This window comes from Scatophagus argus, chromosome 2 (assembly GCF_020382885.2).
Source record: "Scatophagus argus isolate fScaArg1 chromosome 2, fScaArg1.pri, whole genome shotgun sequence".
In the NCBI taxonomy this organism is placed as follows: Eukaryota; Metazoa; Chordata; class Actinopteri; family Scatophagidae; genus Scatophagus; species Scatophagus argus.
In genome coordinates, this window is record NC_058494.1 from 27,444,713 (window position 1) to 27,467,365 (window position 22,653).

The 22,653-nt window shown below is 46.5% G+C and overlaps 1 protein-coding gene and 1 long non-coding RNA gene across 2 annotated transcripts; one reads left to right on the plus strand and one right to left on the minus strand.

The window, feature by feature from the left end:
- Positions 1–846: 846 nt before the first annotated feature.
- On the minus strand, positions 847–13,647 carry LOC124051987. Its single transcript, XR_006841906.1, has 2 exons — positions 13,293–13,647; positions 847–2,022 (listed from the first exon to the last, which is right to left on the minus strand). It is a non-coding gene; the product is annotated as an uncharacterized LOC124051987 (long non-coding RNA).
- Positions 13,648–14,746: 1,099 nt separating this feature from the next.
- Positions 14,747–20,598, plus strand: LOC124051991 (homeobox protein OTX1 B-like). The gene is made up of 4 exons (XM_046375840.1): positions 14,747–15,263; positions 16,738–16,908; positions 17,538–17,689; positions 19,084–20,598. Exons 2-4 carry the CDS (start codon positions 16,812–16,814, stop codon positions 19,870–19,872), a joined length of 1,038 nt encoding a protein of 345 aa, XP_046231796.1. The 5' UTR covers positions 14,747–15,263; positions 16,738–16,811; the 3' UTR covers positions 19,873–20,598.
- Positions 20,599–22,653: the final 2,055 nt, after the last annotated feature.

Below are 22,653 nucleotides of genomic sequence, written 5' to 3' on the forward strand. Positions count from 1 at the left end.
TCCTGAGCTCAGTAGCCGGGATAGAGAACGGAGGCCGGCCAATAAATGAAAGTTTGCCTTAAATCCTTGGGATAATAGAGGCAGAGGTTGGGGCCGAGCCTCGGAGCCGAGATAAACAGAGGGATTACTCCTCGGTTTTGCATCACTCACTCTCCTCTGGGTGGCCCTTAACCGTCAGCAAAGCTAAGAGGGGAGGCTTGGGGGGGAGGCGAGAGAAGAAAAAACGTTTAACGCATGGACATTCACACAGCACATAGGGGGAAAGAAGTGAGCCTAATTCCATCAAAGACTGAGAAATTAGCAATTAATTTATTCCAACCTCCCCGCCCCTGCTCCTTTTCTATTTTCAGCCCAATTGTCGGTTAGTTCTGCAACATCTGGTCCAGAACAGTCGCTGTGCCTGATGACTGATGCTCCCTCCATTAAAGCAGAATGGCAGAGAAAATCTTCCCTTTTTCATTCATTTCTTGTCCATGGGAGATTAGTTTGGTACGATGTGAAAAGTAATCATTAAAAATGTTGCTCTTTTCGCAGGCCATGCATAACCACCGCGGGCAGCGCCTTTATTTGCAATTGTAATTTAAAGAATAATTAAAGAAGTTAAATGATTCTGTAAATGTAGAACAACTTGAGTCTTTGTGCTCAAGGGTGCATGAACCTTCGCCTTATGGCTGGTTGCTCCGATAAACTTGGTAATGAAAGAATGTAGCGCCACACTAATGACAAATTTTGAAGTGTTTTGGATTTGCTCACACTCCTGTCCTCAGCTCGCTCTGATGCCTGACTTTAATCTGAGGAACAGAAGCCAAAATGAAGCGTTTTTAGCAAAGAAAAAAAACCCACTCATTGAGTCTGCTGATTGACTTTAACGCTCCGACATGTAAACAAACACAGCAGAGATGTGACTCGATACAAGGCTTGGCAGCAAAGGCATCATTTACAGGGTGAAACCAGCACAAATGGGCTTCAGTGAAATTTGGCCCAGACAAAAAATATCACATTTCTCAGAGTTAAAGGTATTCAGTTTACTGCAATATCAGACAGGGAAAAGCTACCAAACCTCACACTGGAGGAGGATCGTCAGCTTTTGGATATCATTGTCATTACTGTGGCCAGTGTTATGATCAATTACAAACATCATAATCGCACAGTTGCCAGGGAGGTTTGGAAAATTTGTGTTCATCGTAAGCACTTATAAAAATAGTGTTTCATGAGACATGATGCAAACAGGAAATACAATCGTGCTGAGAGTCACAAAATAAAAATGTAGACAAATCCTACGGATTATATCAATTGAATAACGTGGCACTCTTTCCTGTGATATTAATCAAACTCGCTAATTGTTTTAAGAACCTGCACAGGCACAGGGGCAAATGAAATAAAGTTTAGCACAGTATGTCAGAGCATTACCCTCAGGTCAGATTAACAGAGAAAATCACAAACTCAGCAGATCTTCTCAGCTCAAACATCGAGCCGCTGCTTTGTCTGACGTAAACTGGTGAGTGGAGCAGAGATGGCTTCATGTCAGTCACATCAACCTGCTTTAGAGTATATAAGCTGCTGGTGATCCCCCCCAATCCCGAACACACACACATAAGACATAACCCCAGCTCTGGTGGAAATGAGCTGTTGACATTATTTAAGGTCATTGTCCATGATAGAGGGACCAACTGCTGGGATTTAGCAGATTTAAACCCTTCCACCTACATCCATCACATCACACCAGCTAGCTAATGTTCGCCCCATATCCTTCAATAAACAAGAACAAGTTCGGTCACTTTCCCATTGTTGGCTATTAATTTAACAAATCATCATTGCTGCGAATGCCTGAAAATGTCTTGAAAATCTTGCCGACTGGCAGATGAGGGAGAGTAATGGGAGTGTTTGGTTAGCAGCTAACGTGGAGGTGACCTTGAAGGCTGTGGTTGTTCTGGGCAGGTCCAAGGTGACACTGTGGGTAACCACGTCAGTGTGAGGCTGGATGGAGCTGAAAACAGGCCTACGGCGCTCAGGCAACCTCCCCTGGGGGAATCAAAGAACAAAAATACAAACACATTAGCATGTCCTTCCAAGGCACAATTTTCAACAGGCACAAAGATTTTATTCAATACAATATTGTATGTAGTGTACAACAAAATGCAACCTCCAAGTAAACAAGTAGCTGTGTAGTCAAACATGTCTTGGACAAAGAGCTAATGTGAGGGAAATATTTTGTGCTTGAGTTAAACAACTGTCACCAAATAAAAGTCAAATAGAACTAAAGCTAATGAGACACCGACAGTTGGCTACTGTCTGTCGAGAAGCTGAGCACGCTGCGATTGACTGCAAACAAGATGTCTGCTGACTTCAAGTTAATGTTAGCAAGGTTAGCTTTAATTTTGTGTAGCCAAACTACAGTTTGTCATAGGTGGGTGGAGAAATTGAAATGTTGGTTACATAAAATGCAGGAACAGAGAACAGGATTTATGCCTCTGGATGAAAGAAGATTTTGTTACCTGAGTTTAGCTAGCTAGCTTAGCTGAAAGCCAAGAGTAATTGTCCCAAGGTAAAGGTAAACCATACAAAATAGTACATAAGCTTAACTCAGTAAAGAATAATCTGTTGTCCTAACTCTTCTTAGTGTGTAGGTCTACTGCCCATCAAGCCTACAGCATACATCTAGATGAGCTAGTTAGGTCAGAAAATGACAAAAGAGGCCTTGACTAGCTTTTAAATGCTTTAAAAGTTCATCGTTCTTGCTATTAAACTGGCAGTAAAAACCTAAAATTTTGTGTAAAATGTCATAATTACACAGCATACACACACACATATACAAAAATCTGGTTCAACTGCCTGAATTTGGAACTTAAACCCTAATTTGACGTCACCACTTTTATCATGTAGCATAGCGGTTCTTGTTTAGGGAGAACTGTTGAAATAGGCTTTGCTTCAGGACAAACAAATAACATGACATCGTCTAATTTCATCTTTTAAATTCACTTTTATTCTGTTCTGAACTTGTCAAAGTATGGGACAGCCATGATATTATCTTTTCCCATGATCCTCTTGGCTGTGTCCTGCCTAGAAAAGCAGCCCAACATGACAAAAAAATCTTGAAAGAAGACAAAGGCACAAAGAGGCGGAGGGCGCGGCGGCAGAAGCGGCCATCTCGGGCCCGACAGAGGACTCGGCCTCACCATACAGCCAGGCCACTCCAATTCTGAGCGAATGCTAATGAGATTGCTCTGATCCCTCCGGTGCTTCCCATGTTTTCAACACCTTCAAGGACCACATGGTGCTCGCAGCATAAAGACAACTAAATGAGAAATCTGAACGTTTTTTTGTGATGCCGGGGGCCTCTTCGCTTTTCAACCTGGCCGCCCATTCATTGTACCTCCCCGCAAAGAAAAGATAAGAAAGAGACTGCTACAGGGGGTGTGGATGAGTAAACTTTTCAGGAAAATGGCATATTTGCGAACCTGAAGTAATAATCAATTTATGGCCACGCAAGGGCGAAGCCTTTGACGCAGGAAGAATCGAGAGTTGGGGAGATTGAAAAGGAGGGATGAGAAAGAGAAGGGAGATGCTCAAATTTGGAGGCCGTTTCTCACAACCGCCGTAATGAGATCACTAACATCTTGAGCCGGCCTCCACTATAGCTGCCAAACAACGGGCTCCCAGATGAAAGGTGAATGGGCCTGGGTTCCCGCTGGCTGGTTCAGAGGCACTTTAATAGCACGGCGCCCTAAGAAAGGTTCCTGGGCAGTAGCTCATATTAGCGGCGAAGCACACTGCTTAATAGGATGATGCCTTTTGGCTTTTGTCATGAGATGATTAAGGGCTTCGTTGTCACCGGTGCCTGTTGAGCACAAGGCACTAGAATCCACTCTGCTGGGCTTATTGTCTGAGTCCGTGTGGTAGAAAGGGGCCCTTTTGATGAAAACACCTCTCAGGGATCTATCAGGTGAGCTCTGCTTTGGAGTCTCACATCTACGCCCCCTTCAAAATATCTCGAGTGCTTTGTTTTCCTCTAAAGACCCTTGATTCTTTCATTGCGCTCGGACAAAGACAAACGCCGCTGAGGGGAGCAGCAGAAAGATGAAACTTGCTGATAATGGTCCTCGAATAAAGAAAATATGTCTGTAATTAATTTACCTTGTTGTGTTAACTGTGCAGTAAGCGTTTTGCTGAGAAGGTGACTCTTCTTCGGGTTTACTGCATTAATTTTTTAAAATGGTATTGCAAAAAAAATGTCTTAATTGTGGCCAGTCTTTTATTGAATCTGAAAAACCTTCCAATACAAATATTTTCTTGGCAGTAATCTTTCATACACAGTCTTGTTTGAAGATACTGACACTCACTGAGAGAGAAGATGTGGAATTATGTAACAGGAAGAATTTATTTCTTCCTTCAAGACAGACTTATAAGACTAGATGGCTTATTAAGATAAATATTTTTCTCTCAGTCATTTAAGAACTCTCAAGGCGCCGTGTCAATCGAAAACATTTCTGTCAGGTTCAGCACAATCCTCACGCAAAAAGCATCAATGAAACGGCATTAAATTAGCTCTTTTTATGTTATAAATAAAGGAGCGATTGCGTGTTATACGATCGCCACAGTTTACCACGCAGAGAAAGTGATTGAACAGGATGAATGTTGGCCAGATTGACGTTAAACAGAGAATGCACTATGTCCATTTTTTTGCAATCAATGCAGGTCCTTTCAATCAGGAGAGCTTTATACTCGGGATTAGTTTTGGTGACTTAAGAAGCTAGCCTACCTCCGTACCCCCACCATCTGCAACCAAACCCCCCTCCACTCTCTCCTTTACCCCCTTCAAACCCCCCTCACAAAAATAGCACAAGGATACTGCCAGCCTTTTCACTCCCTCCTAACAAGGCGGCTCGAAAGCACAGGGCCACTCCAAGTAATTAAATCAATCCCTTTGTGTTCCCCAATATTCCCCTTCAGTGGGTGACTGCCCAAGATCTGATTATGGCTCTTCATGCATATTCAGGCTGAAGCTACAACTTGTCCAGAACAACCTCTTACTTTTTATTCTCGCATCATGAGCAGCCAACATGCAGCAATTTCCTCTTTTTTTCTTAATAACCCCTTAAACTTTTTTTTATATACTTCCCAAAATCCATAGTTTGCTCCAGCAGGAGTGTGAAATGAGGAGCGGTCACTGAAACTGAAGCATATTTGAGAGAAAGCCGTAAGATGAGGAGAAGTTAGGGTGGGAGCCCGAAAGACAAATTGGATTAGCAAGTATTGGATTAAAGGTAAAACGGAGGGATAACAAACAAGAAAAGCTGCCTGTGATCACAGGGTTTAATATATTTCTTTTCCTCTCCGATCCTTTTCTTGTCTCCCTCCCCCCTTTCTTTCTTTCTTTTCGAGTAAAGATCCCAGGCTTAAGACAGACTTATTAAAACTGGGATCAATTTGTAATGCTCCCCTAACCCTCGGGGTCAACCAAAGATTTGTTATCTAAAGCAAACAGGAAAAAATGTACTATAACAACACAACGAGGGCTTTAAACCCGTGTCAGTCGGGCTTCTGGGAGATTTTAGCTTTGTATGAAAAGTGTTATCCCCGAGATATTTATTTGAACTGGGAAAGAAAACCCTCGAAGGACAAGCCAAATGTGGATAAATATAATAACTGCACTAAATCCTTGCATTTATGGAACTTTTGCTAATGAAAAGCTATAAAAATCTGACACCACTGGAAAGGAACACACACCAGATGCTAAAATGAAAGGGTGTCCAATAAATCAAGATAATTTGATATCTGTAATCTTGATAAGAAAAACTGAGCATGAAAGAAGAAGAGAAACAAATACACTCCTGTTCCTGTAATAGAAAATGTCCTGTTTTTAATCAGCGGATGATGAGGGGTAACTGTTGGGAGAGCGGGCCACTCTCATTAGCCTTATCTTTGAATGTGGCACTGGCTCAGATTGTGATCTTAATCTTATTTGGTTATGGAGGCTTCGTTCACTCCGACAAGCACGAAGACCTTTGGGGAACAAATCCACAGCTCCTGCAGAAAACCGGCGTCTTGTCTTCTGCAATGGCTCTTGGGTTTTTTCCTCTGGGTTCTGGTTCAAGGGGCCGAGTTGACCGGCCTCAGAGACGAGCGGCCTAAATCTCTTGGCCGCTTGCCCGTTTCTGTTTTGTTCCATGAAAAAACTCCAGTCTTTGTCTTTCCCCTGCAATTCTTTTACTTTCTCCACCGAGCCCTGGTGTCCCCTTGCAAATGTCATAAAACGCGATTCATCCTGAAAATTAGAAAAACATGACTTATGTGCAAACATTAGCTCAGAAAAACATTTTTACAGTAATTTAAACTGAATTTTAGTTAGTGACTACTGGCACAAATGTGCCTTGGGTCAAACTAGCAGTCAGCAGAGGAGTCTGGCCGTCATGGATTTTTAAGGTGAGCACATAACTATATAACTGTATGTACAGGGAAAAGCTACTGTGGACGTTTTCATTTGTTGCTCCTGTTTTTTGTTCAACTTCTGCTTTCTCGGCGTGCGGTTGATCCCGGAGTTTCACCTTTTCCATCTGTGCACACAATGCTGTGAAGCAAGTATGAAAGCTAAATACAGTTTTATCCACACCAATTTGATGCACAAACAGTCTGGAAAACAGTCCTGACACTCCACATCTCTGTCCCACAACGGCCAGAAAGCACATTTAGCTCCCTCAGCCTCTCCTGTCCGAGCCTGATGGTTGCTGCTTGTTCATCCTGTCTCAGCTCCACCCACTGAAGCAACTGTTTTCCAGAATCTGATTCGGTGGTCTCAGTGCCTGTCAGAGAGTGGGTCCCAGTAGTTAGACTGATTTCAGGTGACCCACTCTACCTGTAACCGGGCTCTGATGCCTTAAAATGTCTGGTTTTGTCTCTCCTGACATGGCTGGAAAATGTCCCCGACATGTCGTCCAAAATGTTAGCTTTTGGTGCCACAAAGTCAAAGAAAAGTCCCAGCTGCCATTAAAATGGACGTCATGTACGACAAGCTGTTGCGGCCTGGGATTTATTAGTCATCTTTCTGCAGTGCAACACGCGAAGAAAAAAACGTGTTTTAATTTGCGGGCGGAAGCAGCAGCACGAGGCAAAGCCGTGCAGCAGCGTGTTGAGGGAGTCGATGGCAGCTGACGCTCAGGATCACAGAGTGGAACACATTTCATCTAAATGTTTGCTGCAGATGTGTTCACGCGATCCCGTTCTCCAGCGCTGGATGAGTCTGAGAAACACCAAACTGCATTCGTCCCTTTGTGCGACGTCTGCACGCCGCCGCCACAGGGGGCTCATGGTTAAGGATCAAGCAGCTGAAACACAGTGATTGTGTTTATGGGTACTAACAAGGCATTTAGTTTTATCATTTCACATGTGTTGCACCTTGGCGTGGCAGATGTGCAGACCACAGGCATAAATTAGCGTGTCAGTGAGCCGAGCGCCAGCGGTCGACTGTGGGTGGCTTCGGTGAATAATATGATGTCTGTTTCAGTGAGCATTTTCCTTTTAAATAGCTTGTTGACCTCAACAAGAGAAGAAAGGGTGACTCATCTTCTGACTGCGTGAATCCGCCTCGTTTCGGCGCCGCCACTCAAAGCGTGATCAATGTCTCTCATGTCCATTTTCTATTGGTAATCCTCCACAAATTGCCCTCCGTTGCAGTTTGCGTATCAGCTATTTGCACTGGATTAATGTGAGTCACTGGTGGCAAGTGTTCAAATCAATGTTTATTAATGGTTTCTTTAAGTGTTTAAAGATTAAGTCATTAACATATTGATGAAGTTTTCGAAGTTGCCCAGGGAGAGAAAAGGAGCCGGAGCTGGAGAGGGTTTGACGAGCTGCTGAACTGACGCCAGCCGCCGACAAACAAGAGGCTGAAGAAAGAAAAGAAGAAGAAGAAGAAGAAGCAGAGGAGGAAGAGGAGGCTGTGGGCCTCCTGAGAGCAGGGCTGAGGCAAAGTTTCCTCTGTTTATTAAAATACGGCACGCTGCCAGAGCAGATTTCACTTGCCGCAGTGCTCTCTTCTGAGCTGCTGGGCTTTAAAGGAAGATTTGCTGAATGAACTTGACGTCTAAACATGTGAATTGTTCCACGTTAAAGCGCTGAAGACGCTGGGCTTTTCTCTTTGGGATGCAGCGCAGTCCGCTCTGATTGATTTTACCATTCAGCAGCGACCTGCCGCAGCCCTTTGGCTCGCCGTGGTGATTCTCTCTCGCACCTGATAAGGTGCCTGATCCATAATAAATCAATTCTAATTAGTTTTATGTTTGGAGGGAGGAGGTGGGGGCTGCGCTTTGCTTAGGGGACTCTCTGCTGTCCCCCCCTCCTCCCATCATCCTGAGTTGTTTTCAGCCGCCAGTCATCTGCACACCTGATATCAGCTAATCTCCTGATTATTAAGTGTGGATTATTGACGGAGGGGAAGCGGCCGCGTTTGCCGCTGCCTCTTGTATCAAGGACACGCAGGTTTTGTTTCCCTCCTGTTTGTTTTTAGGGTGACTGCGTGTGTGTGTAAACATGTGAGTTTGGGTGGGGGTCAAACATGTCCTCAAACTTGTCCTGATAAAGGTGTCCCGCCTGGCTGAAGTGTGACAGCGGTGGGACCGTCTGAAGGAGCCGCGGGCCGACGTTTTATCGGCTCAGTCCGTCAGAACAGGCAACGTGGACGCCTGGTTGAGGACCCCGTCCCGGATCTGAAAAGTCAGCAGTCTGATTCCCGCGGCGACCGGCTTGTGCCCTTCGACAGTCATGTGACAGGCCCGGCTCTGTTATCTAGCGAGATAACAGCGGTTGTCTTTCCTCTAAAGGAACATTTCACTCAGAAACGTGGATGGACATTCAAGGGTCTGAGTCTACAGAACATCTGTGGAGCTTCACAGCAGAACAGTGTTGCAGTGTTCTGCGAAACTGAAGACACACCAGACCTGAATGTTAAAAAAGAAAACAAAAAACACAAACACAAAATCGTTCCGTACTGCTCGTCTGGCGTCAAGGCACCGAGAAAAGATGTGAACCCGAAAAGCTTCGGTGTAGCAGCCGGTCTGTGGGCGTCGCCTGCCACCTGGGAGCTCGCGTCACCTTTTAGCTCACGCAGACGGACGCTTTTAACCACATGTAACACATCAAACCCTCACGCCTAAACAACTGGAAGCTACGTCAAAAGATTTTAAGAATAATCAAAACAATATGAAGAAGCAAACCTCCGCCCGCCCAGCACAGAGACGCGAGGGCGGCCTGTGATTCCCCCGTTAACCGTGTGGCAGCACACCTCAGGCCTGCCATTGATTTCTGCACCGTTTATTTGTGTTTTGGTTCATGCTCGAGGTCTCGCTATTTGAAAGTTGATTCTGCTCTCTTAAAGACAGATTCATGCATAGACTGTGCTACTTTTGTAGTCGGTGGCGGTTTTATATGATAAGCTTTTTTAGACGTTGAAAATCAATATGTAATCCTGTGCAGGGGCTTATCCCCAGGACTGGGCCGTTTGTGAGGCTCTGAGCTTTGTTACAGGTCTTCTGGCGGCTCTGTGCAGCGGATTGATTAGCCGCAGTGCCAGAATCCTATCAAATGGCCAGCTCTGATGATGGAGCAAACTCTCTGAGCGCCTCCAGCTGACTGGACCTGGAGATAAGAGAGGACGGCACTCCCCCCTCCTGCACGGCGAGGGGCAGGGAGGGGGCGCTCCTTCCTGCCCTCTGCCCCCCGCGTGGCTCAGAACCGGATCAGGAGCTGTTTGACATTTAGCCCAGACTCACCCAGAGTGACGTCCATCACCGCGCCATCACCATCAGCAGCTCTGTTTAAATGTTCTTAATGTACGAGAAACGCAGTCAATCAGAACCATCGTTCTGTTTGACGGACTCCCAACACGCGACTCGACCGTCCCCCGATTTTATTCTCGTCAACAGTTTGTGGAATTCAGCTTTAATGTACCACCGACGTAACCGCACCCACATCAGACGATCACGGCAACCGCGCAGGTACTGACAGGTGACAAAGTCCTGAGACGGGTGGAGGTCAACTGCTGGGTCCCACACCCAAACTCCACCCGGGAGGCTGGAGGTCACGTCCTCTGAAACCAAACACCCGTCACCAGGAGGTTTCATAGTCAGGCTTCACCAAAATGTGTTAAAGTGCAGCTGAAGGGAACGCATCATCCCATTGTGTGTGTGTTTGTGTGTGTGTGTGTGTGTGCGTGTGTGCGTGTGTGTGTGTGTGTGTGTGGCTCAGCCCCGCCCTCGGTCAAACACACCTGCAGCTCTTCGTGTGACCCGCTCATAAGGTTTGAACCTGTAGGAGGTCTAAGGGTACACGTACTCGTCCTGAACCGTCAGAATACACGCGTCACGGTTCGGTTCATTCAACGCCGAATGCAGTCGGTCACGGGCGGCCAGCAGGGGGCGCAGGTGATAATTAGTGTCAGAACAGGAAGAGCAGAAGAAGAGACGATCTGCTACACACAGTACACACACTCCAATCCAAAACAAGAATGGCAAGTTCAGACAGCACACGAGAGCTCGATGACCCGCCTGCTGGTTTCACATCTACAGTGCAGGAAAGTTTCAGGTTTCCTGTGAAGTACGACAGCAAACGACAGCGAGCTGCAGACGGGACGATGACGGTGTGTCGGCGCTGTGAGGCGGCTGTACGGTACGGGAGGGGAAACACGAGAAACATGCACTTCAGACGACATCATCAGGCAGAGAGAGACTCTCCTAATTCAAAAGTTTAATTTTGTACTTGACAAGAAGCTTTTCAGTTCCGTAGCTGATGGTGACCAAATACTTCTGTCCGTTCAAAACAAGCACTGGGGACTGCTGTATCGAACCGTGACCCCACACCCGCGGGACGTACCGAACCGTCTGCGTACCGCCACAGCCCGGCACACCGAGATCCACTCGCCAAACACAAACACATTCCCAGGAAGTGATGTCGACAGGTGACGCTTCGGCTGCAGCCACACTTCTGGACAGGAAGTGGTCGAGTGAGAGAAAGTGAGAAGTCTTCTCAATCAGACGACAGACCCTGTACCTGTGCTGATGTGACCTAACAACAAAACCTCTCACTTCCTGTCTTCACGCCAAACGTGCTGTTGTTCGCTGGGCTCACGTAGGAAAGTTAAAAATTCAGCTTCCACACAGGAAACTTGAAATGTGACGCGTTTCCACAGGAAAACGGAGGCGCTCGGCGATCACGTGTGCTCTGAACTCGTGTCAGCTCTTACATGTGACTTTCTGTTCCCACAAAGGCCTGCTTTGCTTTCCGTCCGTTAAGAACGCTGCCAGTTTGCTCCGAGACATGTGGGAAATGCTTTATCGCCTTCGATATTTTCCCTTTCTGCAGCGGCGGGAGGGTGACGGGAGCAGAATCTGTGCATTCCTGCGTGCTCGCCAGCGCTCACATGGTTACCGCTGCTCCGCATTGTTAGAGATATGTGAATGAGCGCCGGCCATGCAGGTTTTAACGTGATTGCCCGAGGGGCAGCCGAGTGAAAGAGCGAAGAACAGAGCCAGAGAGAGGGGGGGGGAGGGGGGGCATAATCCTAAAAGGATTGGAAGTTACCCCACCACCACCACCACCACCACCCAACACACACACACACACACACACACACACCTCGGTGCTTCAGGGGGTGATGGGTGCTGGATGGGGTCAGTTGGTTTGGCGGCTCTGGTGTCTGATTTCTCCCTCCTCGTCGCCTCCTCCTCTTCTTCACTGTTTGCCTTCTTGATGAGAGGGGCGGGGCCACGGGGCCTGTGATTGACAGCTGCGAGCTCCTGTCTCCTCTGCCGTCCATACTGTACTCAGCACTGACTGACGAGCGGGTCGCTTCTCACTTCCTGCCCTTTCGACAGGACGTTACGATGCAGTGTGAGTCCACACGTCCACAGATCTGCACGGTCAGCAAGTCACCTCGTCCAGCTCATTTCTGAGCTCATTTTAGGGTGAACTGTGCCTTTAAATGTCAATTTAAAAACTGGCCCAAAAACAAAAACAAACTGACTCCAGACCAGCTGCGAGGAAACCAGACCCGCTTCCTGTCCTGTTGTCTGCTGGGTGAACAAACCAACTACAAAGCAAACACGAGCTCCTCGTTCGCCGAGCGTGCAGGGGAAACGTTTTCACCTCAGACCGCCGTGACACCGCGTGACACCGCCACGCGTGCTGCATTACACGACACACGTTTGGAAACACCTGAACACACACACAAAGTGTTTGCTCCGTCAGCCTCCGTCAGCTCGTCCTTACTGAGGAGACTCTACTGTCCAATCGGTCCTCAGAGCTGCAGGTGAGGAGCTCAGGTGTTCTGCTCCCTGCAGGTACGCGACCTCTGCGGTGTGCAGGAGTCCAGTGGGATCAGCCGAGCTTCTCTGGTTAACGTTAGACTCAGTTAGCCTGAAACCTTCTGGTCTTTGTGTTCAGTCTCAGATTCCTGTGACTGACTGGTTCACCTGAAGACAAACGAAACACCTCAGAGGAGGGTGAGTCTGCAGAGTCTGTTAGGACTAACTTTAACTAACTCTACCTCCTCCTCCTCCTCCTCCTCCTCCTCCTCCTCCTCCTCCTCCACCTGGCCGACCATCAGCAGGACGCTTCTCCCGGTTGGGAATCGCTGGTGTAAAGCACCTGGAGACAGTTTTGATTGTATAAGGTGCTGTATAAATAAACAAACAAACTGAAACTGAGGATTTGATAACCTGCTGACTTCTGTATTAACGTTGTTGTTAATTAGCAATATTTCCTGATTATGCTGATTGATTGATTGATTGATTGGAGCTCATGTTTTATTACACCTGAAGCTCTGAAGCCTTGACTGTGTGGGTCTCATGTTGTGAACTTCTCTTTAGAGGTGAACACAAAGAGAAACAACAACAAAAAACTTCTAAAGTGTTTTTATACTGCGACAAAACGTGTTTATGTTTATTTAGATTTCCGTGGACCCTGAGAGGAGCTCAGCTCGTGTGTTTGCGGTGTGCAGGAGGAGCTTACGTAATCCCGTTCAGGTTTGTGTGCGTCACAGAGGAGCAGTGCCTCCACACACACACACACACACACACACACACACACTTTGCTTTTACTGTTTCCATGAGTGACAGTCTGGAGGTTTGGTGTCCCACCTGAGCCTCGGACCTGTTGTCATGCAGTTAGCTTCCGGCAGCCTCAGCTGATCACACAACACACCTTGACACACACACGGTGAACACCTGCACGTGCCAGACCTGACACGTTACACGCAGATCAGCTCAGCCACTACTAATAAACAGGAAGGAAGTTCGTCTTACCTGAGAGTCCAAGCTGAGTGAAAGCTGGTCCCGCTGGGAGCGACTCGGAGTCACGTCAGACCGCGGAGGTGCGTTCAGGCTCTGCCGGTCCGCGTGTTTTCCTGTGGCCCGTCTTCACCTGCTGAGCTGCACTTTCCCTGCAGTCTGCGGCTCAGCTCGCTGCTGCCGCCTGACTCAGAAGGTTTCTCCGCCCCGCTCGGAGTCTGCAGGTCTTGTGGGGACATGTGGACCCGCCTGGCCGGAGCCTCCTGAACGCTTTGGGACAACCTGGGATTTTATGCATCATGCTTTTCATACGCGCAGACAACACGGACAAGAAGCCTCTCCAAACTTAACCCCCAGCACACACACACACACACACACACACACACACACACACACACACACACACACACACACACACACACCTCTTTAGGCTGCCTGATCCCTGGATTTGCAGGCTTAGCATTAAGAAAATACTCCTGCAATTTGGGATTAAAGCCCCAAACCCCTCACAACAACAATGGCTCGGCCCATCTGATATCTTGATACTTGTGATCAATCGCCTCCACTTTTCTGAGGACACGCAAAGATCTGACGTCCTCACGTTCACTCAGTCCCCCTGAACGCAACCTGCACTTTGTTTCTGCTCATTTTATTTAATTCTGCCTCAGGAGGTTCGGTTTCCTGCTCAGGATTTAAATTTAATTTGTTCACTTAGTTCACTTATTGTTATGTCGGATTTATTTCGCATTCACTGAAATTCATTGCGCATGAATTGTTATTATATGATAAAGTAACCTATAAAATATAGATAACACAGCTTTATATTTCTCTCAGGACACGTTTAGATCATTTTGTTATTTCCTGAGTGATCACCACAAGAGCAGTTTGTGGATTTCACTCATTTCAGTCCACTTTAATTTAATTTAATTAAATTAATTAATTTAAATCAAACAAGTTAGGACAGCAGCAGTTTGTATTACAGCTTGTCAGCAATATTTCTTTATTTCCTGAACTGAATCAGCTGGTTGATTGTCATTCACAAATTAAACACCTCATGTATTATTCTAACAAAGAAAAACAAAGAAAGAAATCCGTGCAGTAAAATTTAGAGTAAGCACAGAGTTTTGTGTTATCTGCAGCTCAACAGCGAACAGCACAGTCTGAGCTCTGTGGTCCAGGTTCAGGCCTGCTGAGTCTGCAGGCCTGCTGAGTCTGCAGGCCCGAAGGCCTTCAGCTGCTACAGACTCACAAACTAAAGGCCAACTGCTTCGTCAGTCACGTTGTATGCTAACTGTTTAGGCTAACTTCTGGTTTTACTGAGATCTAAAATAAAAAACTTTTCCATTTTAATTTGTCTTTTTGGCTCACATGTCAGTCATGTGGTTCAGCTTCTGTGCGAATAATAAAGCAACTCGCTCTTTGCTCACAAACACTCTATAATTACTGATCGTTTTCGTCTGAAAATTAGCGGCTGAATCGAACATTTCTGGCCGTAATGGCAGCCGGCCGACTCTCCTCAACTTTCTGACACAAACGGTCCGATCGCGTCACGTGGTGCGTGTTCCGCTCGAGAGGGGCGGGAGTTTCGGAGCCAAACTCTCGGGCTGATTGGCCGTCAGCGGCGCTCGTAAGGCCGCAGGGCGCTGTGATTGGCTCGCACGGCGCAGACCCGCGTGCTGTCTTGACTCTTAGATGCGCGGGCCTCGAAGACGAGCGTCAATCTCCATCCGTCAACACCGGCAGGAGAGAAGGAGCGGCGGGAGCAGCGGGAGCAGCGGGAGCGGCGAAACGCGATTTTATTTTGAATCTTTGCAGCGTTGAAATGTTAATTCTGCGCTCGTGAAACAGGAGAGAGCTGCGCGCGGAGCTGCCGAACCTGTGGGCCAGAAAACGTTTCCTCCATGTGGATATTTCTCGAGCTCTGGATCTCATTGGTTTGACTTTTAACAGGAATTGTTTTTTAAAAGCAAAAGGAACCTGAAGAAGGTGAGCCTCGAACGTGACTTTATTTTATTTGTGCTGACGATGCGTGACCTGACCGTGACATTACTGACATTATATTTAGGTTTAGATTTATTTTTAAATGGCGGTTGTATTAATACGAACAACTTAAAGCCCACCTGGTTTTCATTCGGAGCTCTCAAAACGGGGCTGTGATCTTTAAATAATAATAACAATAATAATAATAAAAATAATAACAATAATAATAATAATAATAATGATGATAATAATAAGATAAGAACTTTATCGATCCCGCAGGAAATTGTTGAAATAATGATAAGAAGCCTTGAAATAAAATAAATATTTTAAACGTGTAAAGTGCAACAAACCATTTTTGTTGTTGGAAGAAAACACGAGCAAACTAAAGAAGCAGTTAATGAAATGCATGAATGTAAACTGTTAGCTGTGTTTTATCTTTATTCTTTCCTCCCGCGCTGCTGATAAGAGCCTCTCTGCTAATTGTCGCCCTGTAGATCTAATCTGAATTGTAATGGGGCTCATTTGCACACAGTTTTCACGCATTTACATTGCGTGATCGCGCTCCTTCCTGCGGTTATGGAAATAAGTGGAGCTTCATGCGGTGCGTTCACGGCCCGGCTCGGCTCCAGCAGGAGGCCCGCGGCTCCTCTCACCGACCTCCTCATCTGCACACGCCGTGTTAGGCCCACGCGAAGCCGTGACAGCCGCGGAGGTTCATTAAAGCCATCCGTTTTTATCCCGTCAGGCCTTTAGCTGCACTGATATACTTTCATTTAATTCAGTGAGATTCATGAACGGCTTTGACGTGTTGTCATCTTGTGAAAACTTCTGCATTTCACAAAGTTTCTTTCCTTCCAGAATAAAAAGGTGCAGGAGGCCTCTGATGTCAGCACTCAGATTTCTGTAGAAGTCAGAGTATTGAAGACACGGCAGCGGCTGCTGTGTGTTACGTGTGGTTCCAGTCAGAATAAACCAAAATAAACACCTAACAGTTTAATTACGGCGCGTAAACGCTGACAGGATGCGAAACACACAAGAGAAAACGTGTTAAATCGAGTTGATGGGAAATCATCTGTGAGGGTGAATGAGATCAGAAAAGACTTCGAGCTCCTGCAGGTGAGACGAGTCTCAGGTGAGTTCAGACTAACCCTGGTGAAGGTGCGCGTGGCGACAGGAGAAAAGCCTCGCGTGTTTGGTTTTGTTTTGGATGAGTTTATTCCATCAGCTCATGTTGCTTCTCCTTCCCGGCTCACAGAGACTTTTCAGGCCGCCTTCTGCGCGGCAGAAGCGGCGGGCCTGCGCGCTGCGTCCGCACAGTGAAAAGTTTCAAGTCCGTCTCCAGTTTTAGGAGTTTGAAGCTGACTGGTGGCGCAGACTTTCGTGCCCACGGAGGGGTTCAGTGTGCGTTTTTATGAGCTTATGCACCGCCTGCTTGTGTAACTTTTGCGCCCAGACTCACGGAGCTTCTTTCCCCCCGCAGGAGCCGCCGCTGCCGCCGGAGGATCCGCGCCTTTCCGCCCGTCCAGACTCCGGTCTCCCCTCCGAGCTCCGAGCATGATGTCTTATCTCAAACAGGCCCCGTACGGCATGAACGGACTGGGCCTGAGCGGGGCGGCCATGGACCTGCTGCACCCGTCTGTGGGCTACCCAGGTACGGACCGCCGTGAGGACCGCAACACGCACTGCCAAAACCACTTAGAGAGTCAGCCGCTTTCTGCGGTCCTCCTGAAACATGAAACTTTTATTTTAGAGTATTTTAATGATGATTAATATTTTTCACTCCTCCGTTAGTGACGATGTTTTCCACAGTTTGTAAAGTGTATCACTGCTGTTAGCGCTGGGGAAATAAACGAACTGGTTTTAAAATGAGATAAATTATTTGAAACTCTAAAAGTGAGCTGGAACTTTAATTAGCTGGAATTGGACTCATTATGCGTGTAGTTAAATCAAACTTTGGGGCTCCTGCTGCGTTTGATTGCTTTTGTTGTGTGTTTCTAACTCGGCCGCACTCAGTGTGTCAGACGGCTTTTGGTCCCGCTGATAAAACGCTGCAGCCCCGAGAGAAGGTCTGTGGATGTCCAAAATGTTTCACACGCAGAGAAAACATCGAGATGCGTGAGGGTTAAGGCGAGTTACCAAGAGAAAATGTTCCAGTTAAAACGCGCTTTTACGCGGCAGGGCGCAGCCGCTGGAGTTCAGTCGGCACCTTCAGGTGGAGTGTGCAGGTGGTGTTTCGGTCACAATGATCCCTGATGAACTCGGTGGTGTTTTCTCCCGCAGCCAACCCGCGGAAGCAGCGCCGGGAGCGGACCACCTTCACCCGGACGCAGCTGGACATCCTGGAGTCGCTGTTCGCCAAGACGCGCTACCCGGACATCTTCATGAGGGAGGAGGTGGCGCTGAAGATCAACCTGCCGGAGTCCAGAGTGCAGGTCAGGAAAGCCCCACACAAAGTGCAGCTCTGCAGTCAGGCTTTTCCCGGTGGACCGTCTCACCTCAGGCCTCGGAGCGCAAACAGACCGACTCGGCCTGATCAAGCAGGGACACGTCTTTACTCCAGGCGGAGGTGTTTGGCCGGGACAGGTTTTCCTTCCCCGGCTTCAGCGGGCCTCCGCCGGGCTGAACGCTGCCGGCAGGCCGCTGCTGCCGCCTCTCCGTCCTGTGGTCCCGTTGGTCCTGACGAGTGTTATTTTTATTATTAATATTATTATTGTACAATTTTATCTAATGGAGTCACTGCAAACGAACAGTGAGGAAATTTCCCAGTTATTAATAATGCTGTGCTTTAGTCCTGTTAGTGTGAAATTCAGTCATTGTTCTGATTTACTGACACGGTCCAATATATTTACAAATATTTATATTTTATATATTTATAAATAAAACATATGAAAGTCCTCACTGTCAGACAGCCTGAGGCATTTCAGGTCTGATCTGAGTAACAGTGGAAAATTGATTTCTAAAAGTAGAAAATCAGTGTCAAAGAAAGTAATTTTTAAATGTAATAATAATTATAAATTATGAATTATTATTTGTTTAAAAAGTAGATCGATCGATCTTACACGTCACAGAAAAAATATTTTTTGTCATCGTGTCATCACTCTGTTCACTTTATTTTGAAAAATCCACCCTGGTTGAGCAGTTTCCTCTGAGAACATCATTTAGTTAGATAAAACATTTGATTACGTAATTGTTATTATGTAACTTTCACCTCATTAATGAAAAGCTGATTTTCAGCAGGCCAGAATGAAACTGGATTTAAAGGGTCAGTTCACCAAAACAGGAAAAATACAACATATTTTCTCTTTCTTCTCCAAGCAGATTGGTTTGATTTTATTTTGAAATATCTGTTGTTGAGGTTTGGCCTCCAACTCAGAGCAGCGGAGGAGAACAATTATCTCCTTCCAGTGTTTGTATATGAAGCACTTTGTGCTGAAGGAATAGTCCCAGTGAAACATCACGCAGTCAAAGTCCAGACCACACGTGATGTGTCATAAAACCGGGACAAATCAAAGTAAGTCCGCGTGGCCAAATGCAACCAGGCAAAGAATCTGCTTTTTATGTTGTGCTGCAAAGTGTGAGACACACACACCACATCACACATCCTGCACATGAAGCGTTTCCTCTCTGGTGCTGCAGTGATTCAGCAAAGAGTCTCCGGATAAACTGCGGTTTATCAGCAGGTCGAAGGTCAAAGGTCAGAGCCACCGCGGCTCAGGGGCCTCAAGTGTTCAGAAGTGCACTGCAGAAGGTGTTCACTTCCTGCCAGGTCTGTCGGGTGCTTTGTTTTTTTGCATTTCTGACCTTTCGCCGTCTCCGCCTTCCTCAGGTCTGGTTTAAGAACAGACGAGCCAAGTGCCGGCAGCAGCAGCAGAGCAGCAGCAGCGCCAAGGTCAAACCAATGAAGAAGAAGTCGTCGCCGACGAGAGAGAGCACCGGTTCGGAGAGCAGCGGCCAGTTCACCCCGCCGGCGGTGTCCAGTTCGTCCTCCTCCACGTCCTCCTCCACATCCTCTTCCTCCTCCTCAGTCTCCTCTGGCCTCAGCGGTCCCGGTCTGATCAGCACCGCTACCTCCGTCACCGCCCCGGTGTCGTCCATCTGGAGCCCGGCACCCATCTCCCCAGCCCCGGCGCCGGCCGTGCTGCCGGACTCCGCGGTCCCCACCAGCGCCTCCTGCATGCAGCGCTCCGTGTCGTCCTCCGCCGCCGGTGGGACGCCCTCCTACCCGGTGTCTTACAGCCAAACGGCGGCGTACAGCCAGGGTTACCCGGCCTCGGCATCAGGCTCTTACTTCAGCGGCGTGGAGTGTGGCTCGTACCTGGGGCCCATGCACTCCCACCACCACCCGCACCACCCACACCAGCTCAGTCCCATGACCGGCAGCTCCATGTCAGGACACCCGCACCACCACATCGGCCAGACGTCAGGGCACCACCACCATCACCACCACCCGTCACACCACCACCAGGCGTACAGCGCGCCCGGCCTCACCTTCAACTCCACAGATTGTCTGGATTACAAAGAGCAGACGGCGGCTTCGGCCTGGAAACTCAACTTCAACGCCTCCGACTGTTTGGACTACAAAGACCAGGCCTCATGGCGTTTCCAAGTGCTGTGACTTCCTGCGCTCCTCTTCTTCTCTGCTTACAAAGAAGTCTTCTTTTTGTTGTTGGTGGTTGATTTCTGAAGATCCTTTAAACTAACAGTAGAGACATTTAAAAAGACGTTTATTTGTGACCGAACTGAAGCCTGAAGCCTGAGCAGCAGACTCAGCCGATCGACTCGTCCGGGATTATTTTTCTACTCCAGAACTCCAGGGACGCAGTTCCATCTCTGAAAGGCCTTTAACAGTAAGACATTAGTGGGACCCGCCAGACTGCGCAGTCTGAGATCGGCTCAGCCATCGATCAGTAAACTCTGACTCGATCTGGATTATCCTTCAGTGACATGAAAACCTACTTTGACAGAAACGACATGAAAAAGAGAATCACACATCAGACTCTTGAGTGGGCTTTTTCTAAAAACTGCTTTTCAAAAACACCATGCTGCTATGATTTTCAGGTTGCTGATGTTCATTTCTATCTGATTTCCAACGTGAAAACTTGAATCTGGTTCAAAAAGTGGTCGTCCAGCCCGTGGGTGTTGTATGTTGGAGATTGAATTGCAGCACTTGTTTATAAGGTGAAAGATTTTGCTATTTGTTTTTTTGTTTTTCTGTTGTCGTTGCTGTTTTTGCAGAGGAAAGAAAAGAAAAATGTGAATTAGACACGCAATGTCAGTATTCCATTGAAATTTGAGAGATGTACATTCGTGTCTTTATAATAAAGTCTTGTTAAAACACGAGTGGTCCAAAGAAAGTTTTTTTCTACTGATCGATCAGTCCACTGAGTCCAGCAGCTTCTGTCTCGTCAGTTTACCACACGAGACAGTCACTCGGTTTTTAAGTGAATTAAATTAAAAGGTGCCACATGAACTACTTCTTGCTCATCGCTGCTCATTGAAAAGCAGCTCTGCAGGTTTGAGCCGATGATTCAAGGCAGCATGTGATTAGCTACACACTGATTTATAAAGCAATAGTTTTATTTCTATTTATTATAACCTCTGTTTATTCAGGGAGGCTGTCTTTGTCATGTCTTCGGTCACACACATTCACACCTGGAAGCTGTCCAACACAAACACAGTCTGGTCTGCTGATTGAATGTTCAGCGCTGAAATTCGGCTGAAAGATCGGTTCATTTCATTTCAGCTAAATGTGTTTTATCTTTCCCATCTAGTTTAACTTGACAAAAGCGTCTCGAGTCCAAAATGGAGGAGACTATGTCAGCTTGTTATAGACTCAAAGGTAAATACAGTCTATCTTTTGAACAAACTGTGTGGGCTTATTGCCTCATTTGCAACTGAGCTAACTAGCTAAGTTTGCTTACTGAAAGTTAGCAGCCTTGTTAGCTTGATGAGTTTTTTCCCCGCCTTTGCTGGATCTTCACTGATTAAAATGATGAACAAAATGCCAAGTGAGAATAAAATCCCAGCACAAACGAGAAGAAGTTCACACAGATGCTGTGACAGGTTGTGTTAGCCTTTAGCTCACCAGCTACGGCAGCCCATCAGCTAGCCTTACAAACAGCTACATCGCTTAACCTCTGAAACCAAATACGGCGACACTTTGTAGTTTGGACGGGCTGTTTTAACGAGGAAGAGGAGCTACAGTTGCCCTTGAAGACACTTTCACAAACAGACGGTTAATATTAATATTGTTGGGTTTTGTTGGGCCTCTCTAAAAATCCAATTAAAGAGTTTGGTCAAGACCTGCTCTGGAAAGACAACCGTTATTGTGATTTGGTGCTATATAAATAAATTGAGTTGAACTGAATTAAAAATAACTAAATAACATCACCATCACAATCACCATCACATTACGCATATTACAGCTGAAAGGATGAGTTGCTGTTCATTATTTCAGCAGAACATCACTTGTGAATGTTATTACAGAGCTTTTCTTGAATATGGAACTCTTCTTCAGATTTTATTTCCTTACGCAGGGTTTTACAAATTCAAAGTTCAAAAATTCAAAATGTCAGCTTCATAATGTTTTGAAACATTTGGAGAGAAAAAACTGGATAACACAAGCTTTAAAACCAAGTGAGCAGGCACAGACACCACTGACGTTCAGTCAGTTTGTTCGCTTCCTCTACTGCCGTGTTGTATTGAAAATAGTTTAGTAAACATCTTATACACCTTTATTTAATCTTTGTGTTTTCATCACTTTGGCTTTGAATTACACCAATGTGTCTCAAACAGTCCTTGAATGCAAGTAAAAATGTGTGTTATATGATAATATGTTAGCATTACTGTATAGTTACAGTATTATGTATACGGTTTTACGCTTCAGAAATATGTGTTCCAATCTGGTCAAATAAACAAAGTACTATAAGTAGCATCACATGAAGGCAGGGGATTCACGTACCTTTCACTCGTACTACAGTAATATGTGACCGACGACATTTGACCCATGTTCTGGAGTCGTGTATTTTCTCCAACACTTAATAAACAATGTTTTTGATTGCCTTTTCATCACTGCCTGCGATCAAAATCACACAAATGAATTTGCTTCCCATCCGTAATGTCTGTCACAGCTTGACTTTAGCTGACAAACACGACTCACAGTATTTTAAAAAACAGACTGCAGCTCCCGGAAGGTGGAGGCAGTATTTGTTGTCTCTGGGGGGAATATCTAAACAGCGTGTCAATAATCAAACCCGTCGTCCCCACGGAGGTGGACTCACAGCCGGGCCGGTTAGCAAACATGTACACTGGCATTCGCGCTGTTTGTTTGGCCGTGTCGACGGTAATGTACAACTCATTTGATCCAAGGAAAAAAGGGACGAATCACGATTTTAAT

What these genes read in the sequence shown, in the direction of transcription:
- LOC124051991 (XM_046375840.1), top strand. Translation starts at nt 16,812, where the DNA reads ATGATGTCTTATCTCAAACAGGCCCCGTACGGCATGAACGGACTGGGC. An exon ending in CCCGTCTGTGGGCTACCCAG is followed by an intron (nt 16,909 to 17,537) that starts GTACGGACCGCC and finishes TTTCTCCCGCAG; the next exon opens with CCAACCCGCGGAAGCAGCGC. An exon ending in TGCCGGAGTCCAGAGTGCAG is followed by an intron (nt 17,690 to 19,083) that starts GTCAGGAAAGCC and finishes CGCCTTCCTCAG; the next exon opens with GTCTGGTTTAAGAACAGACG.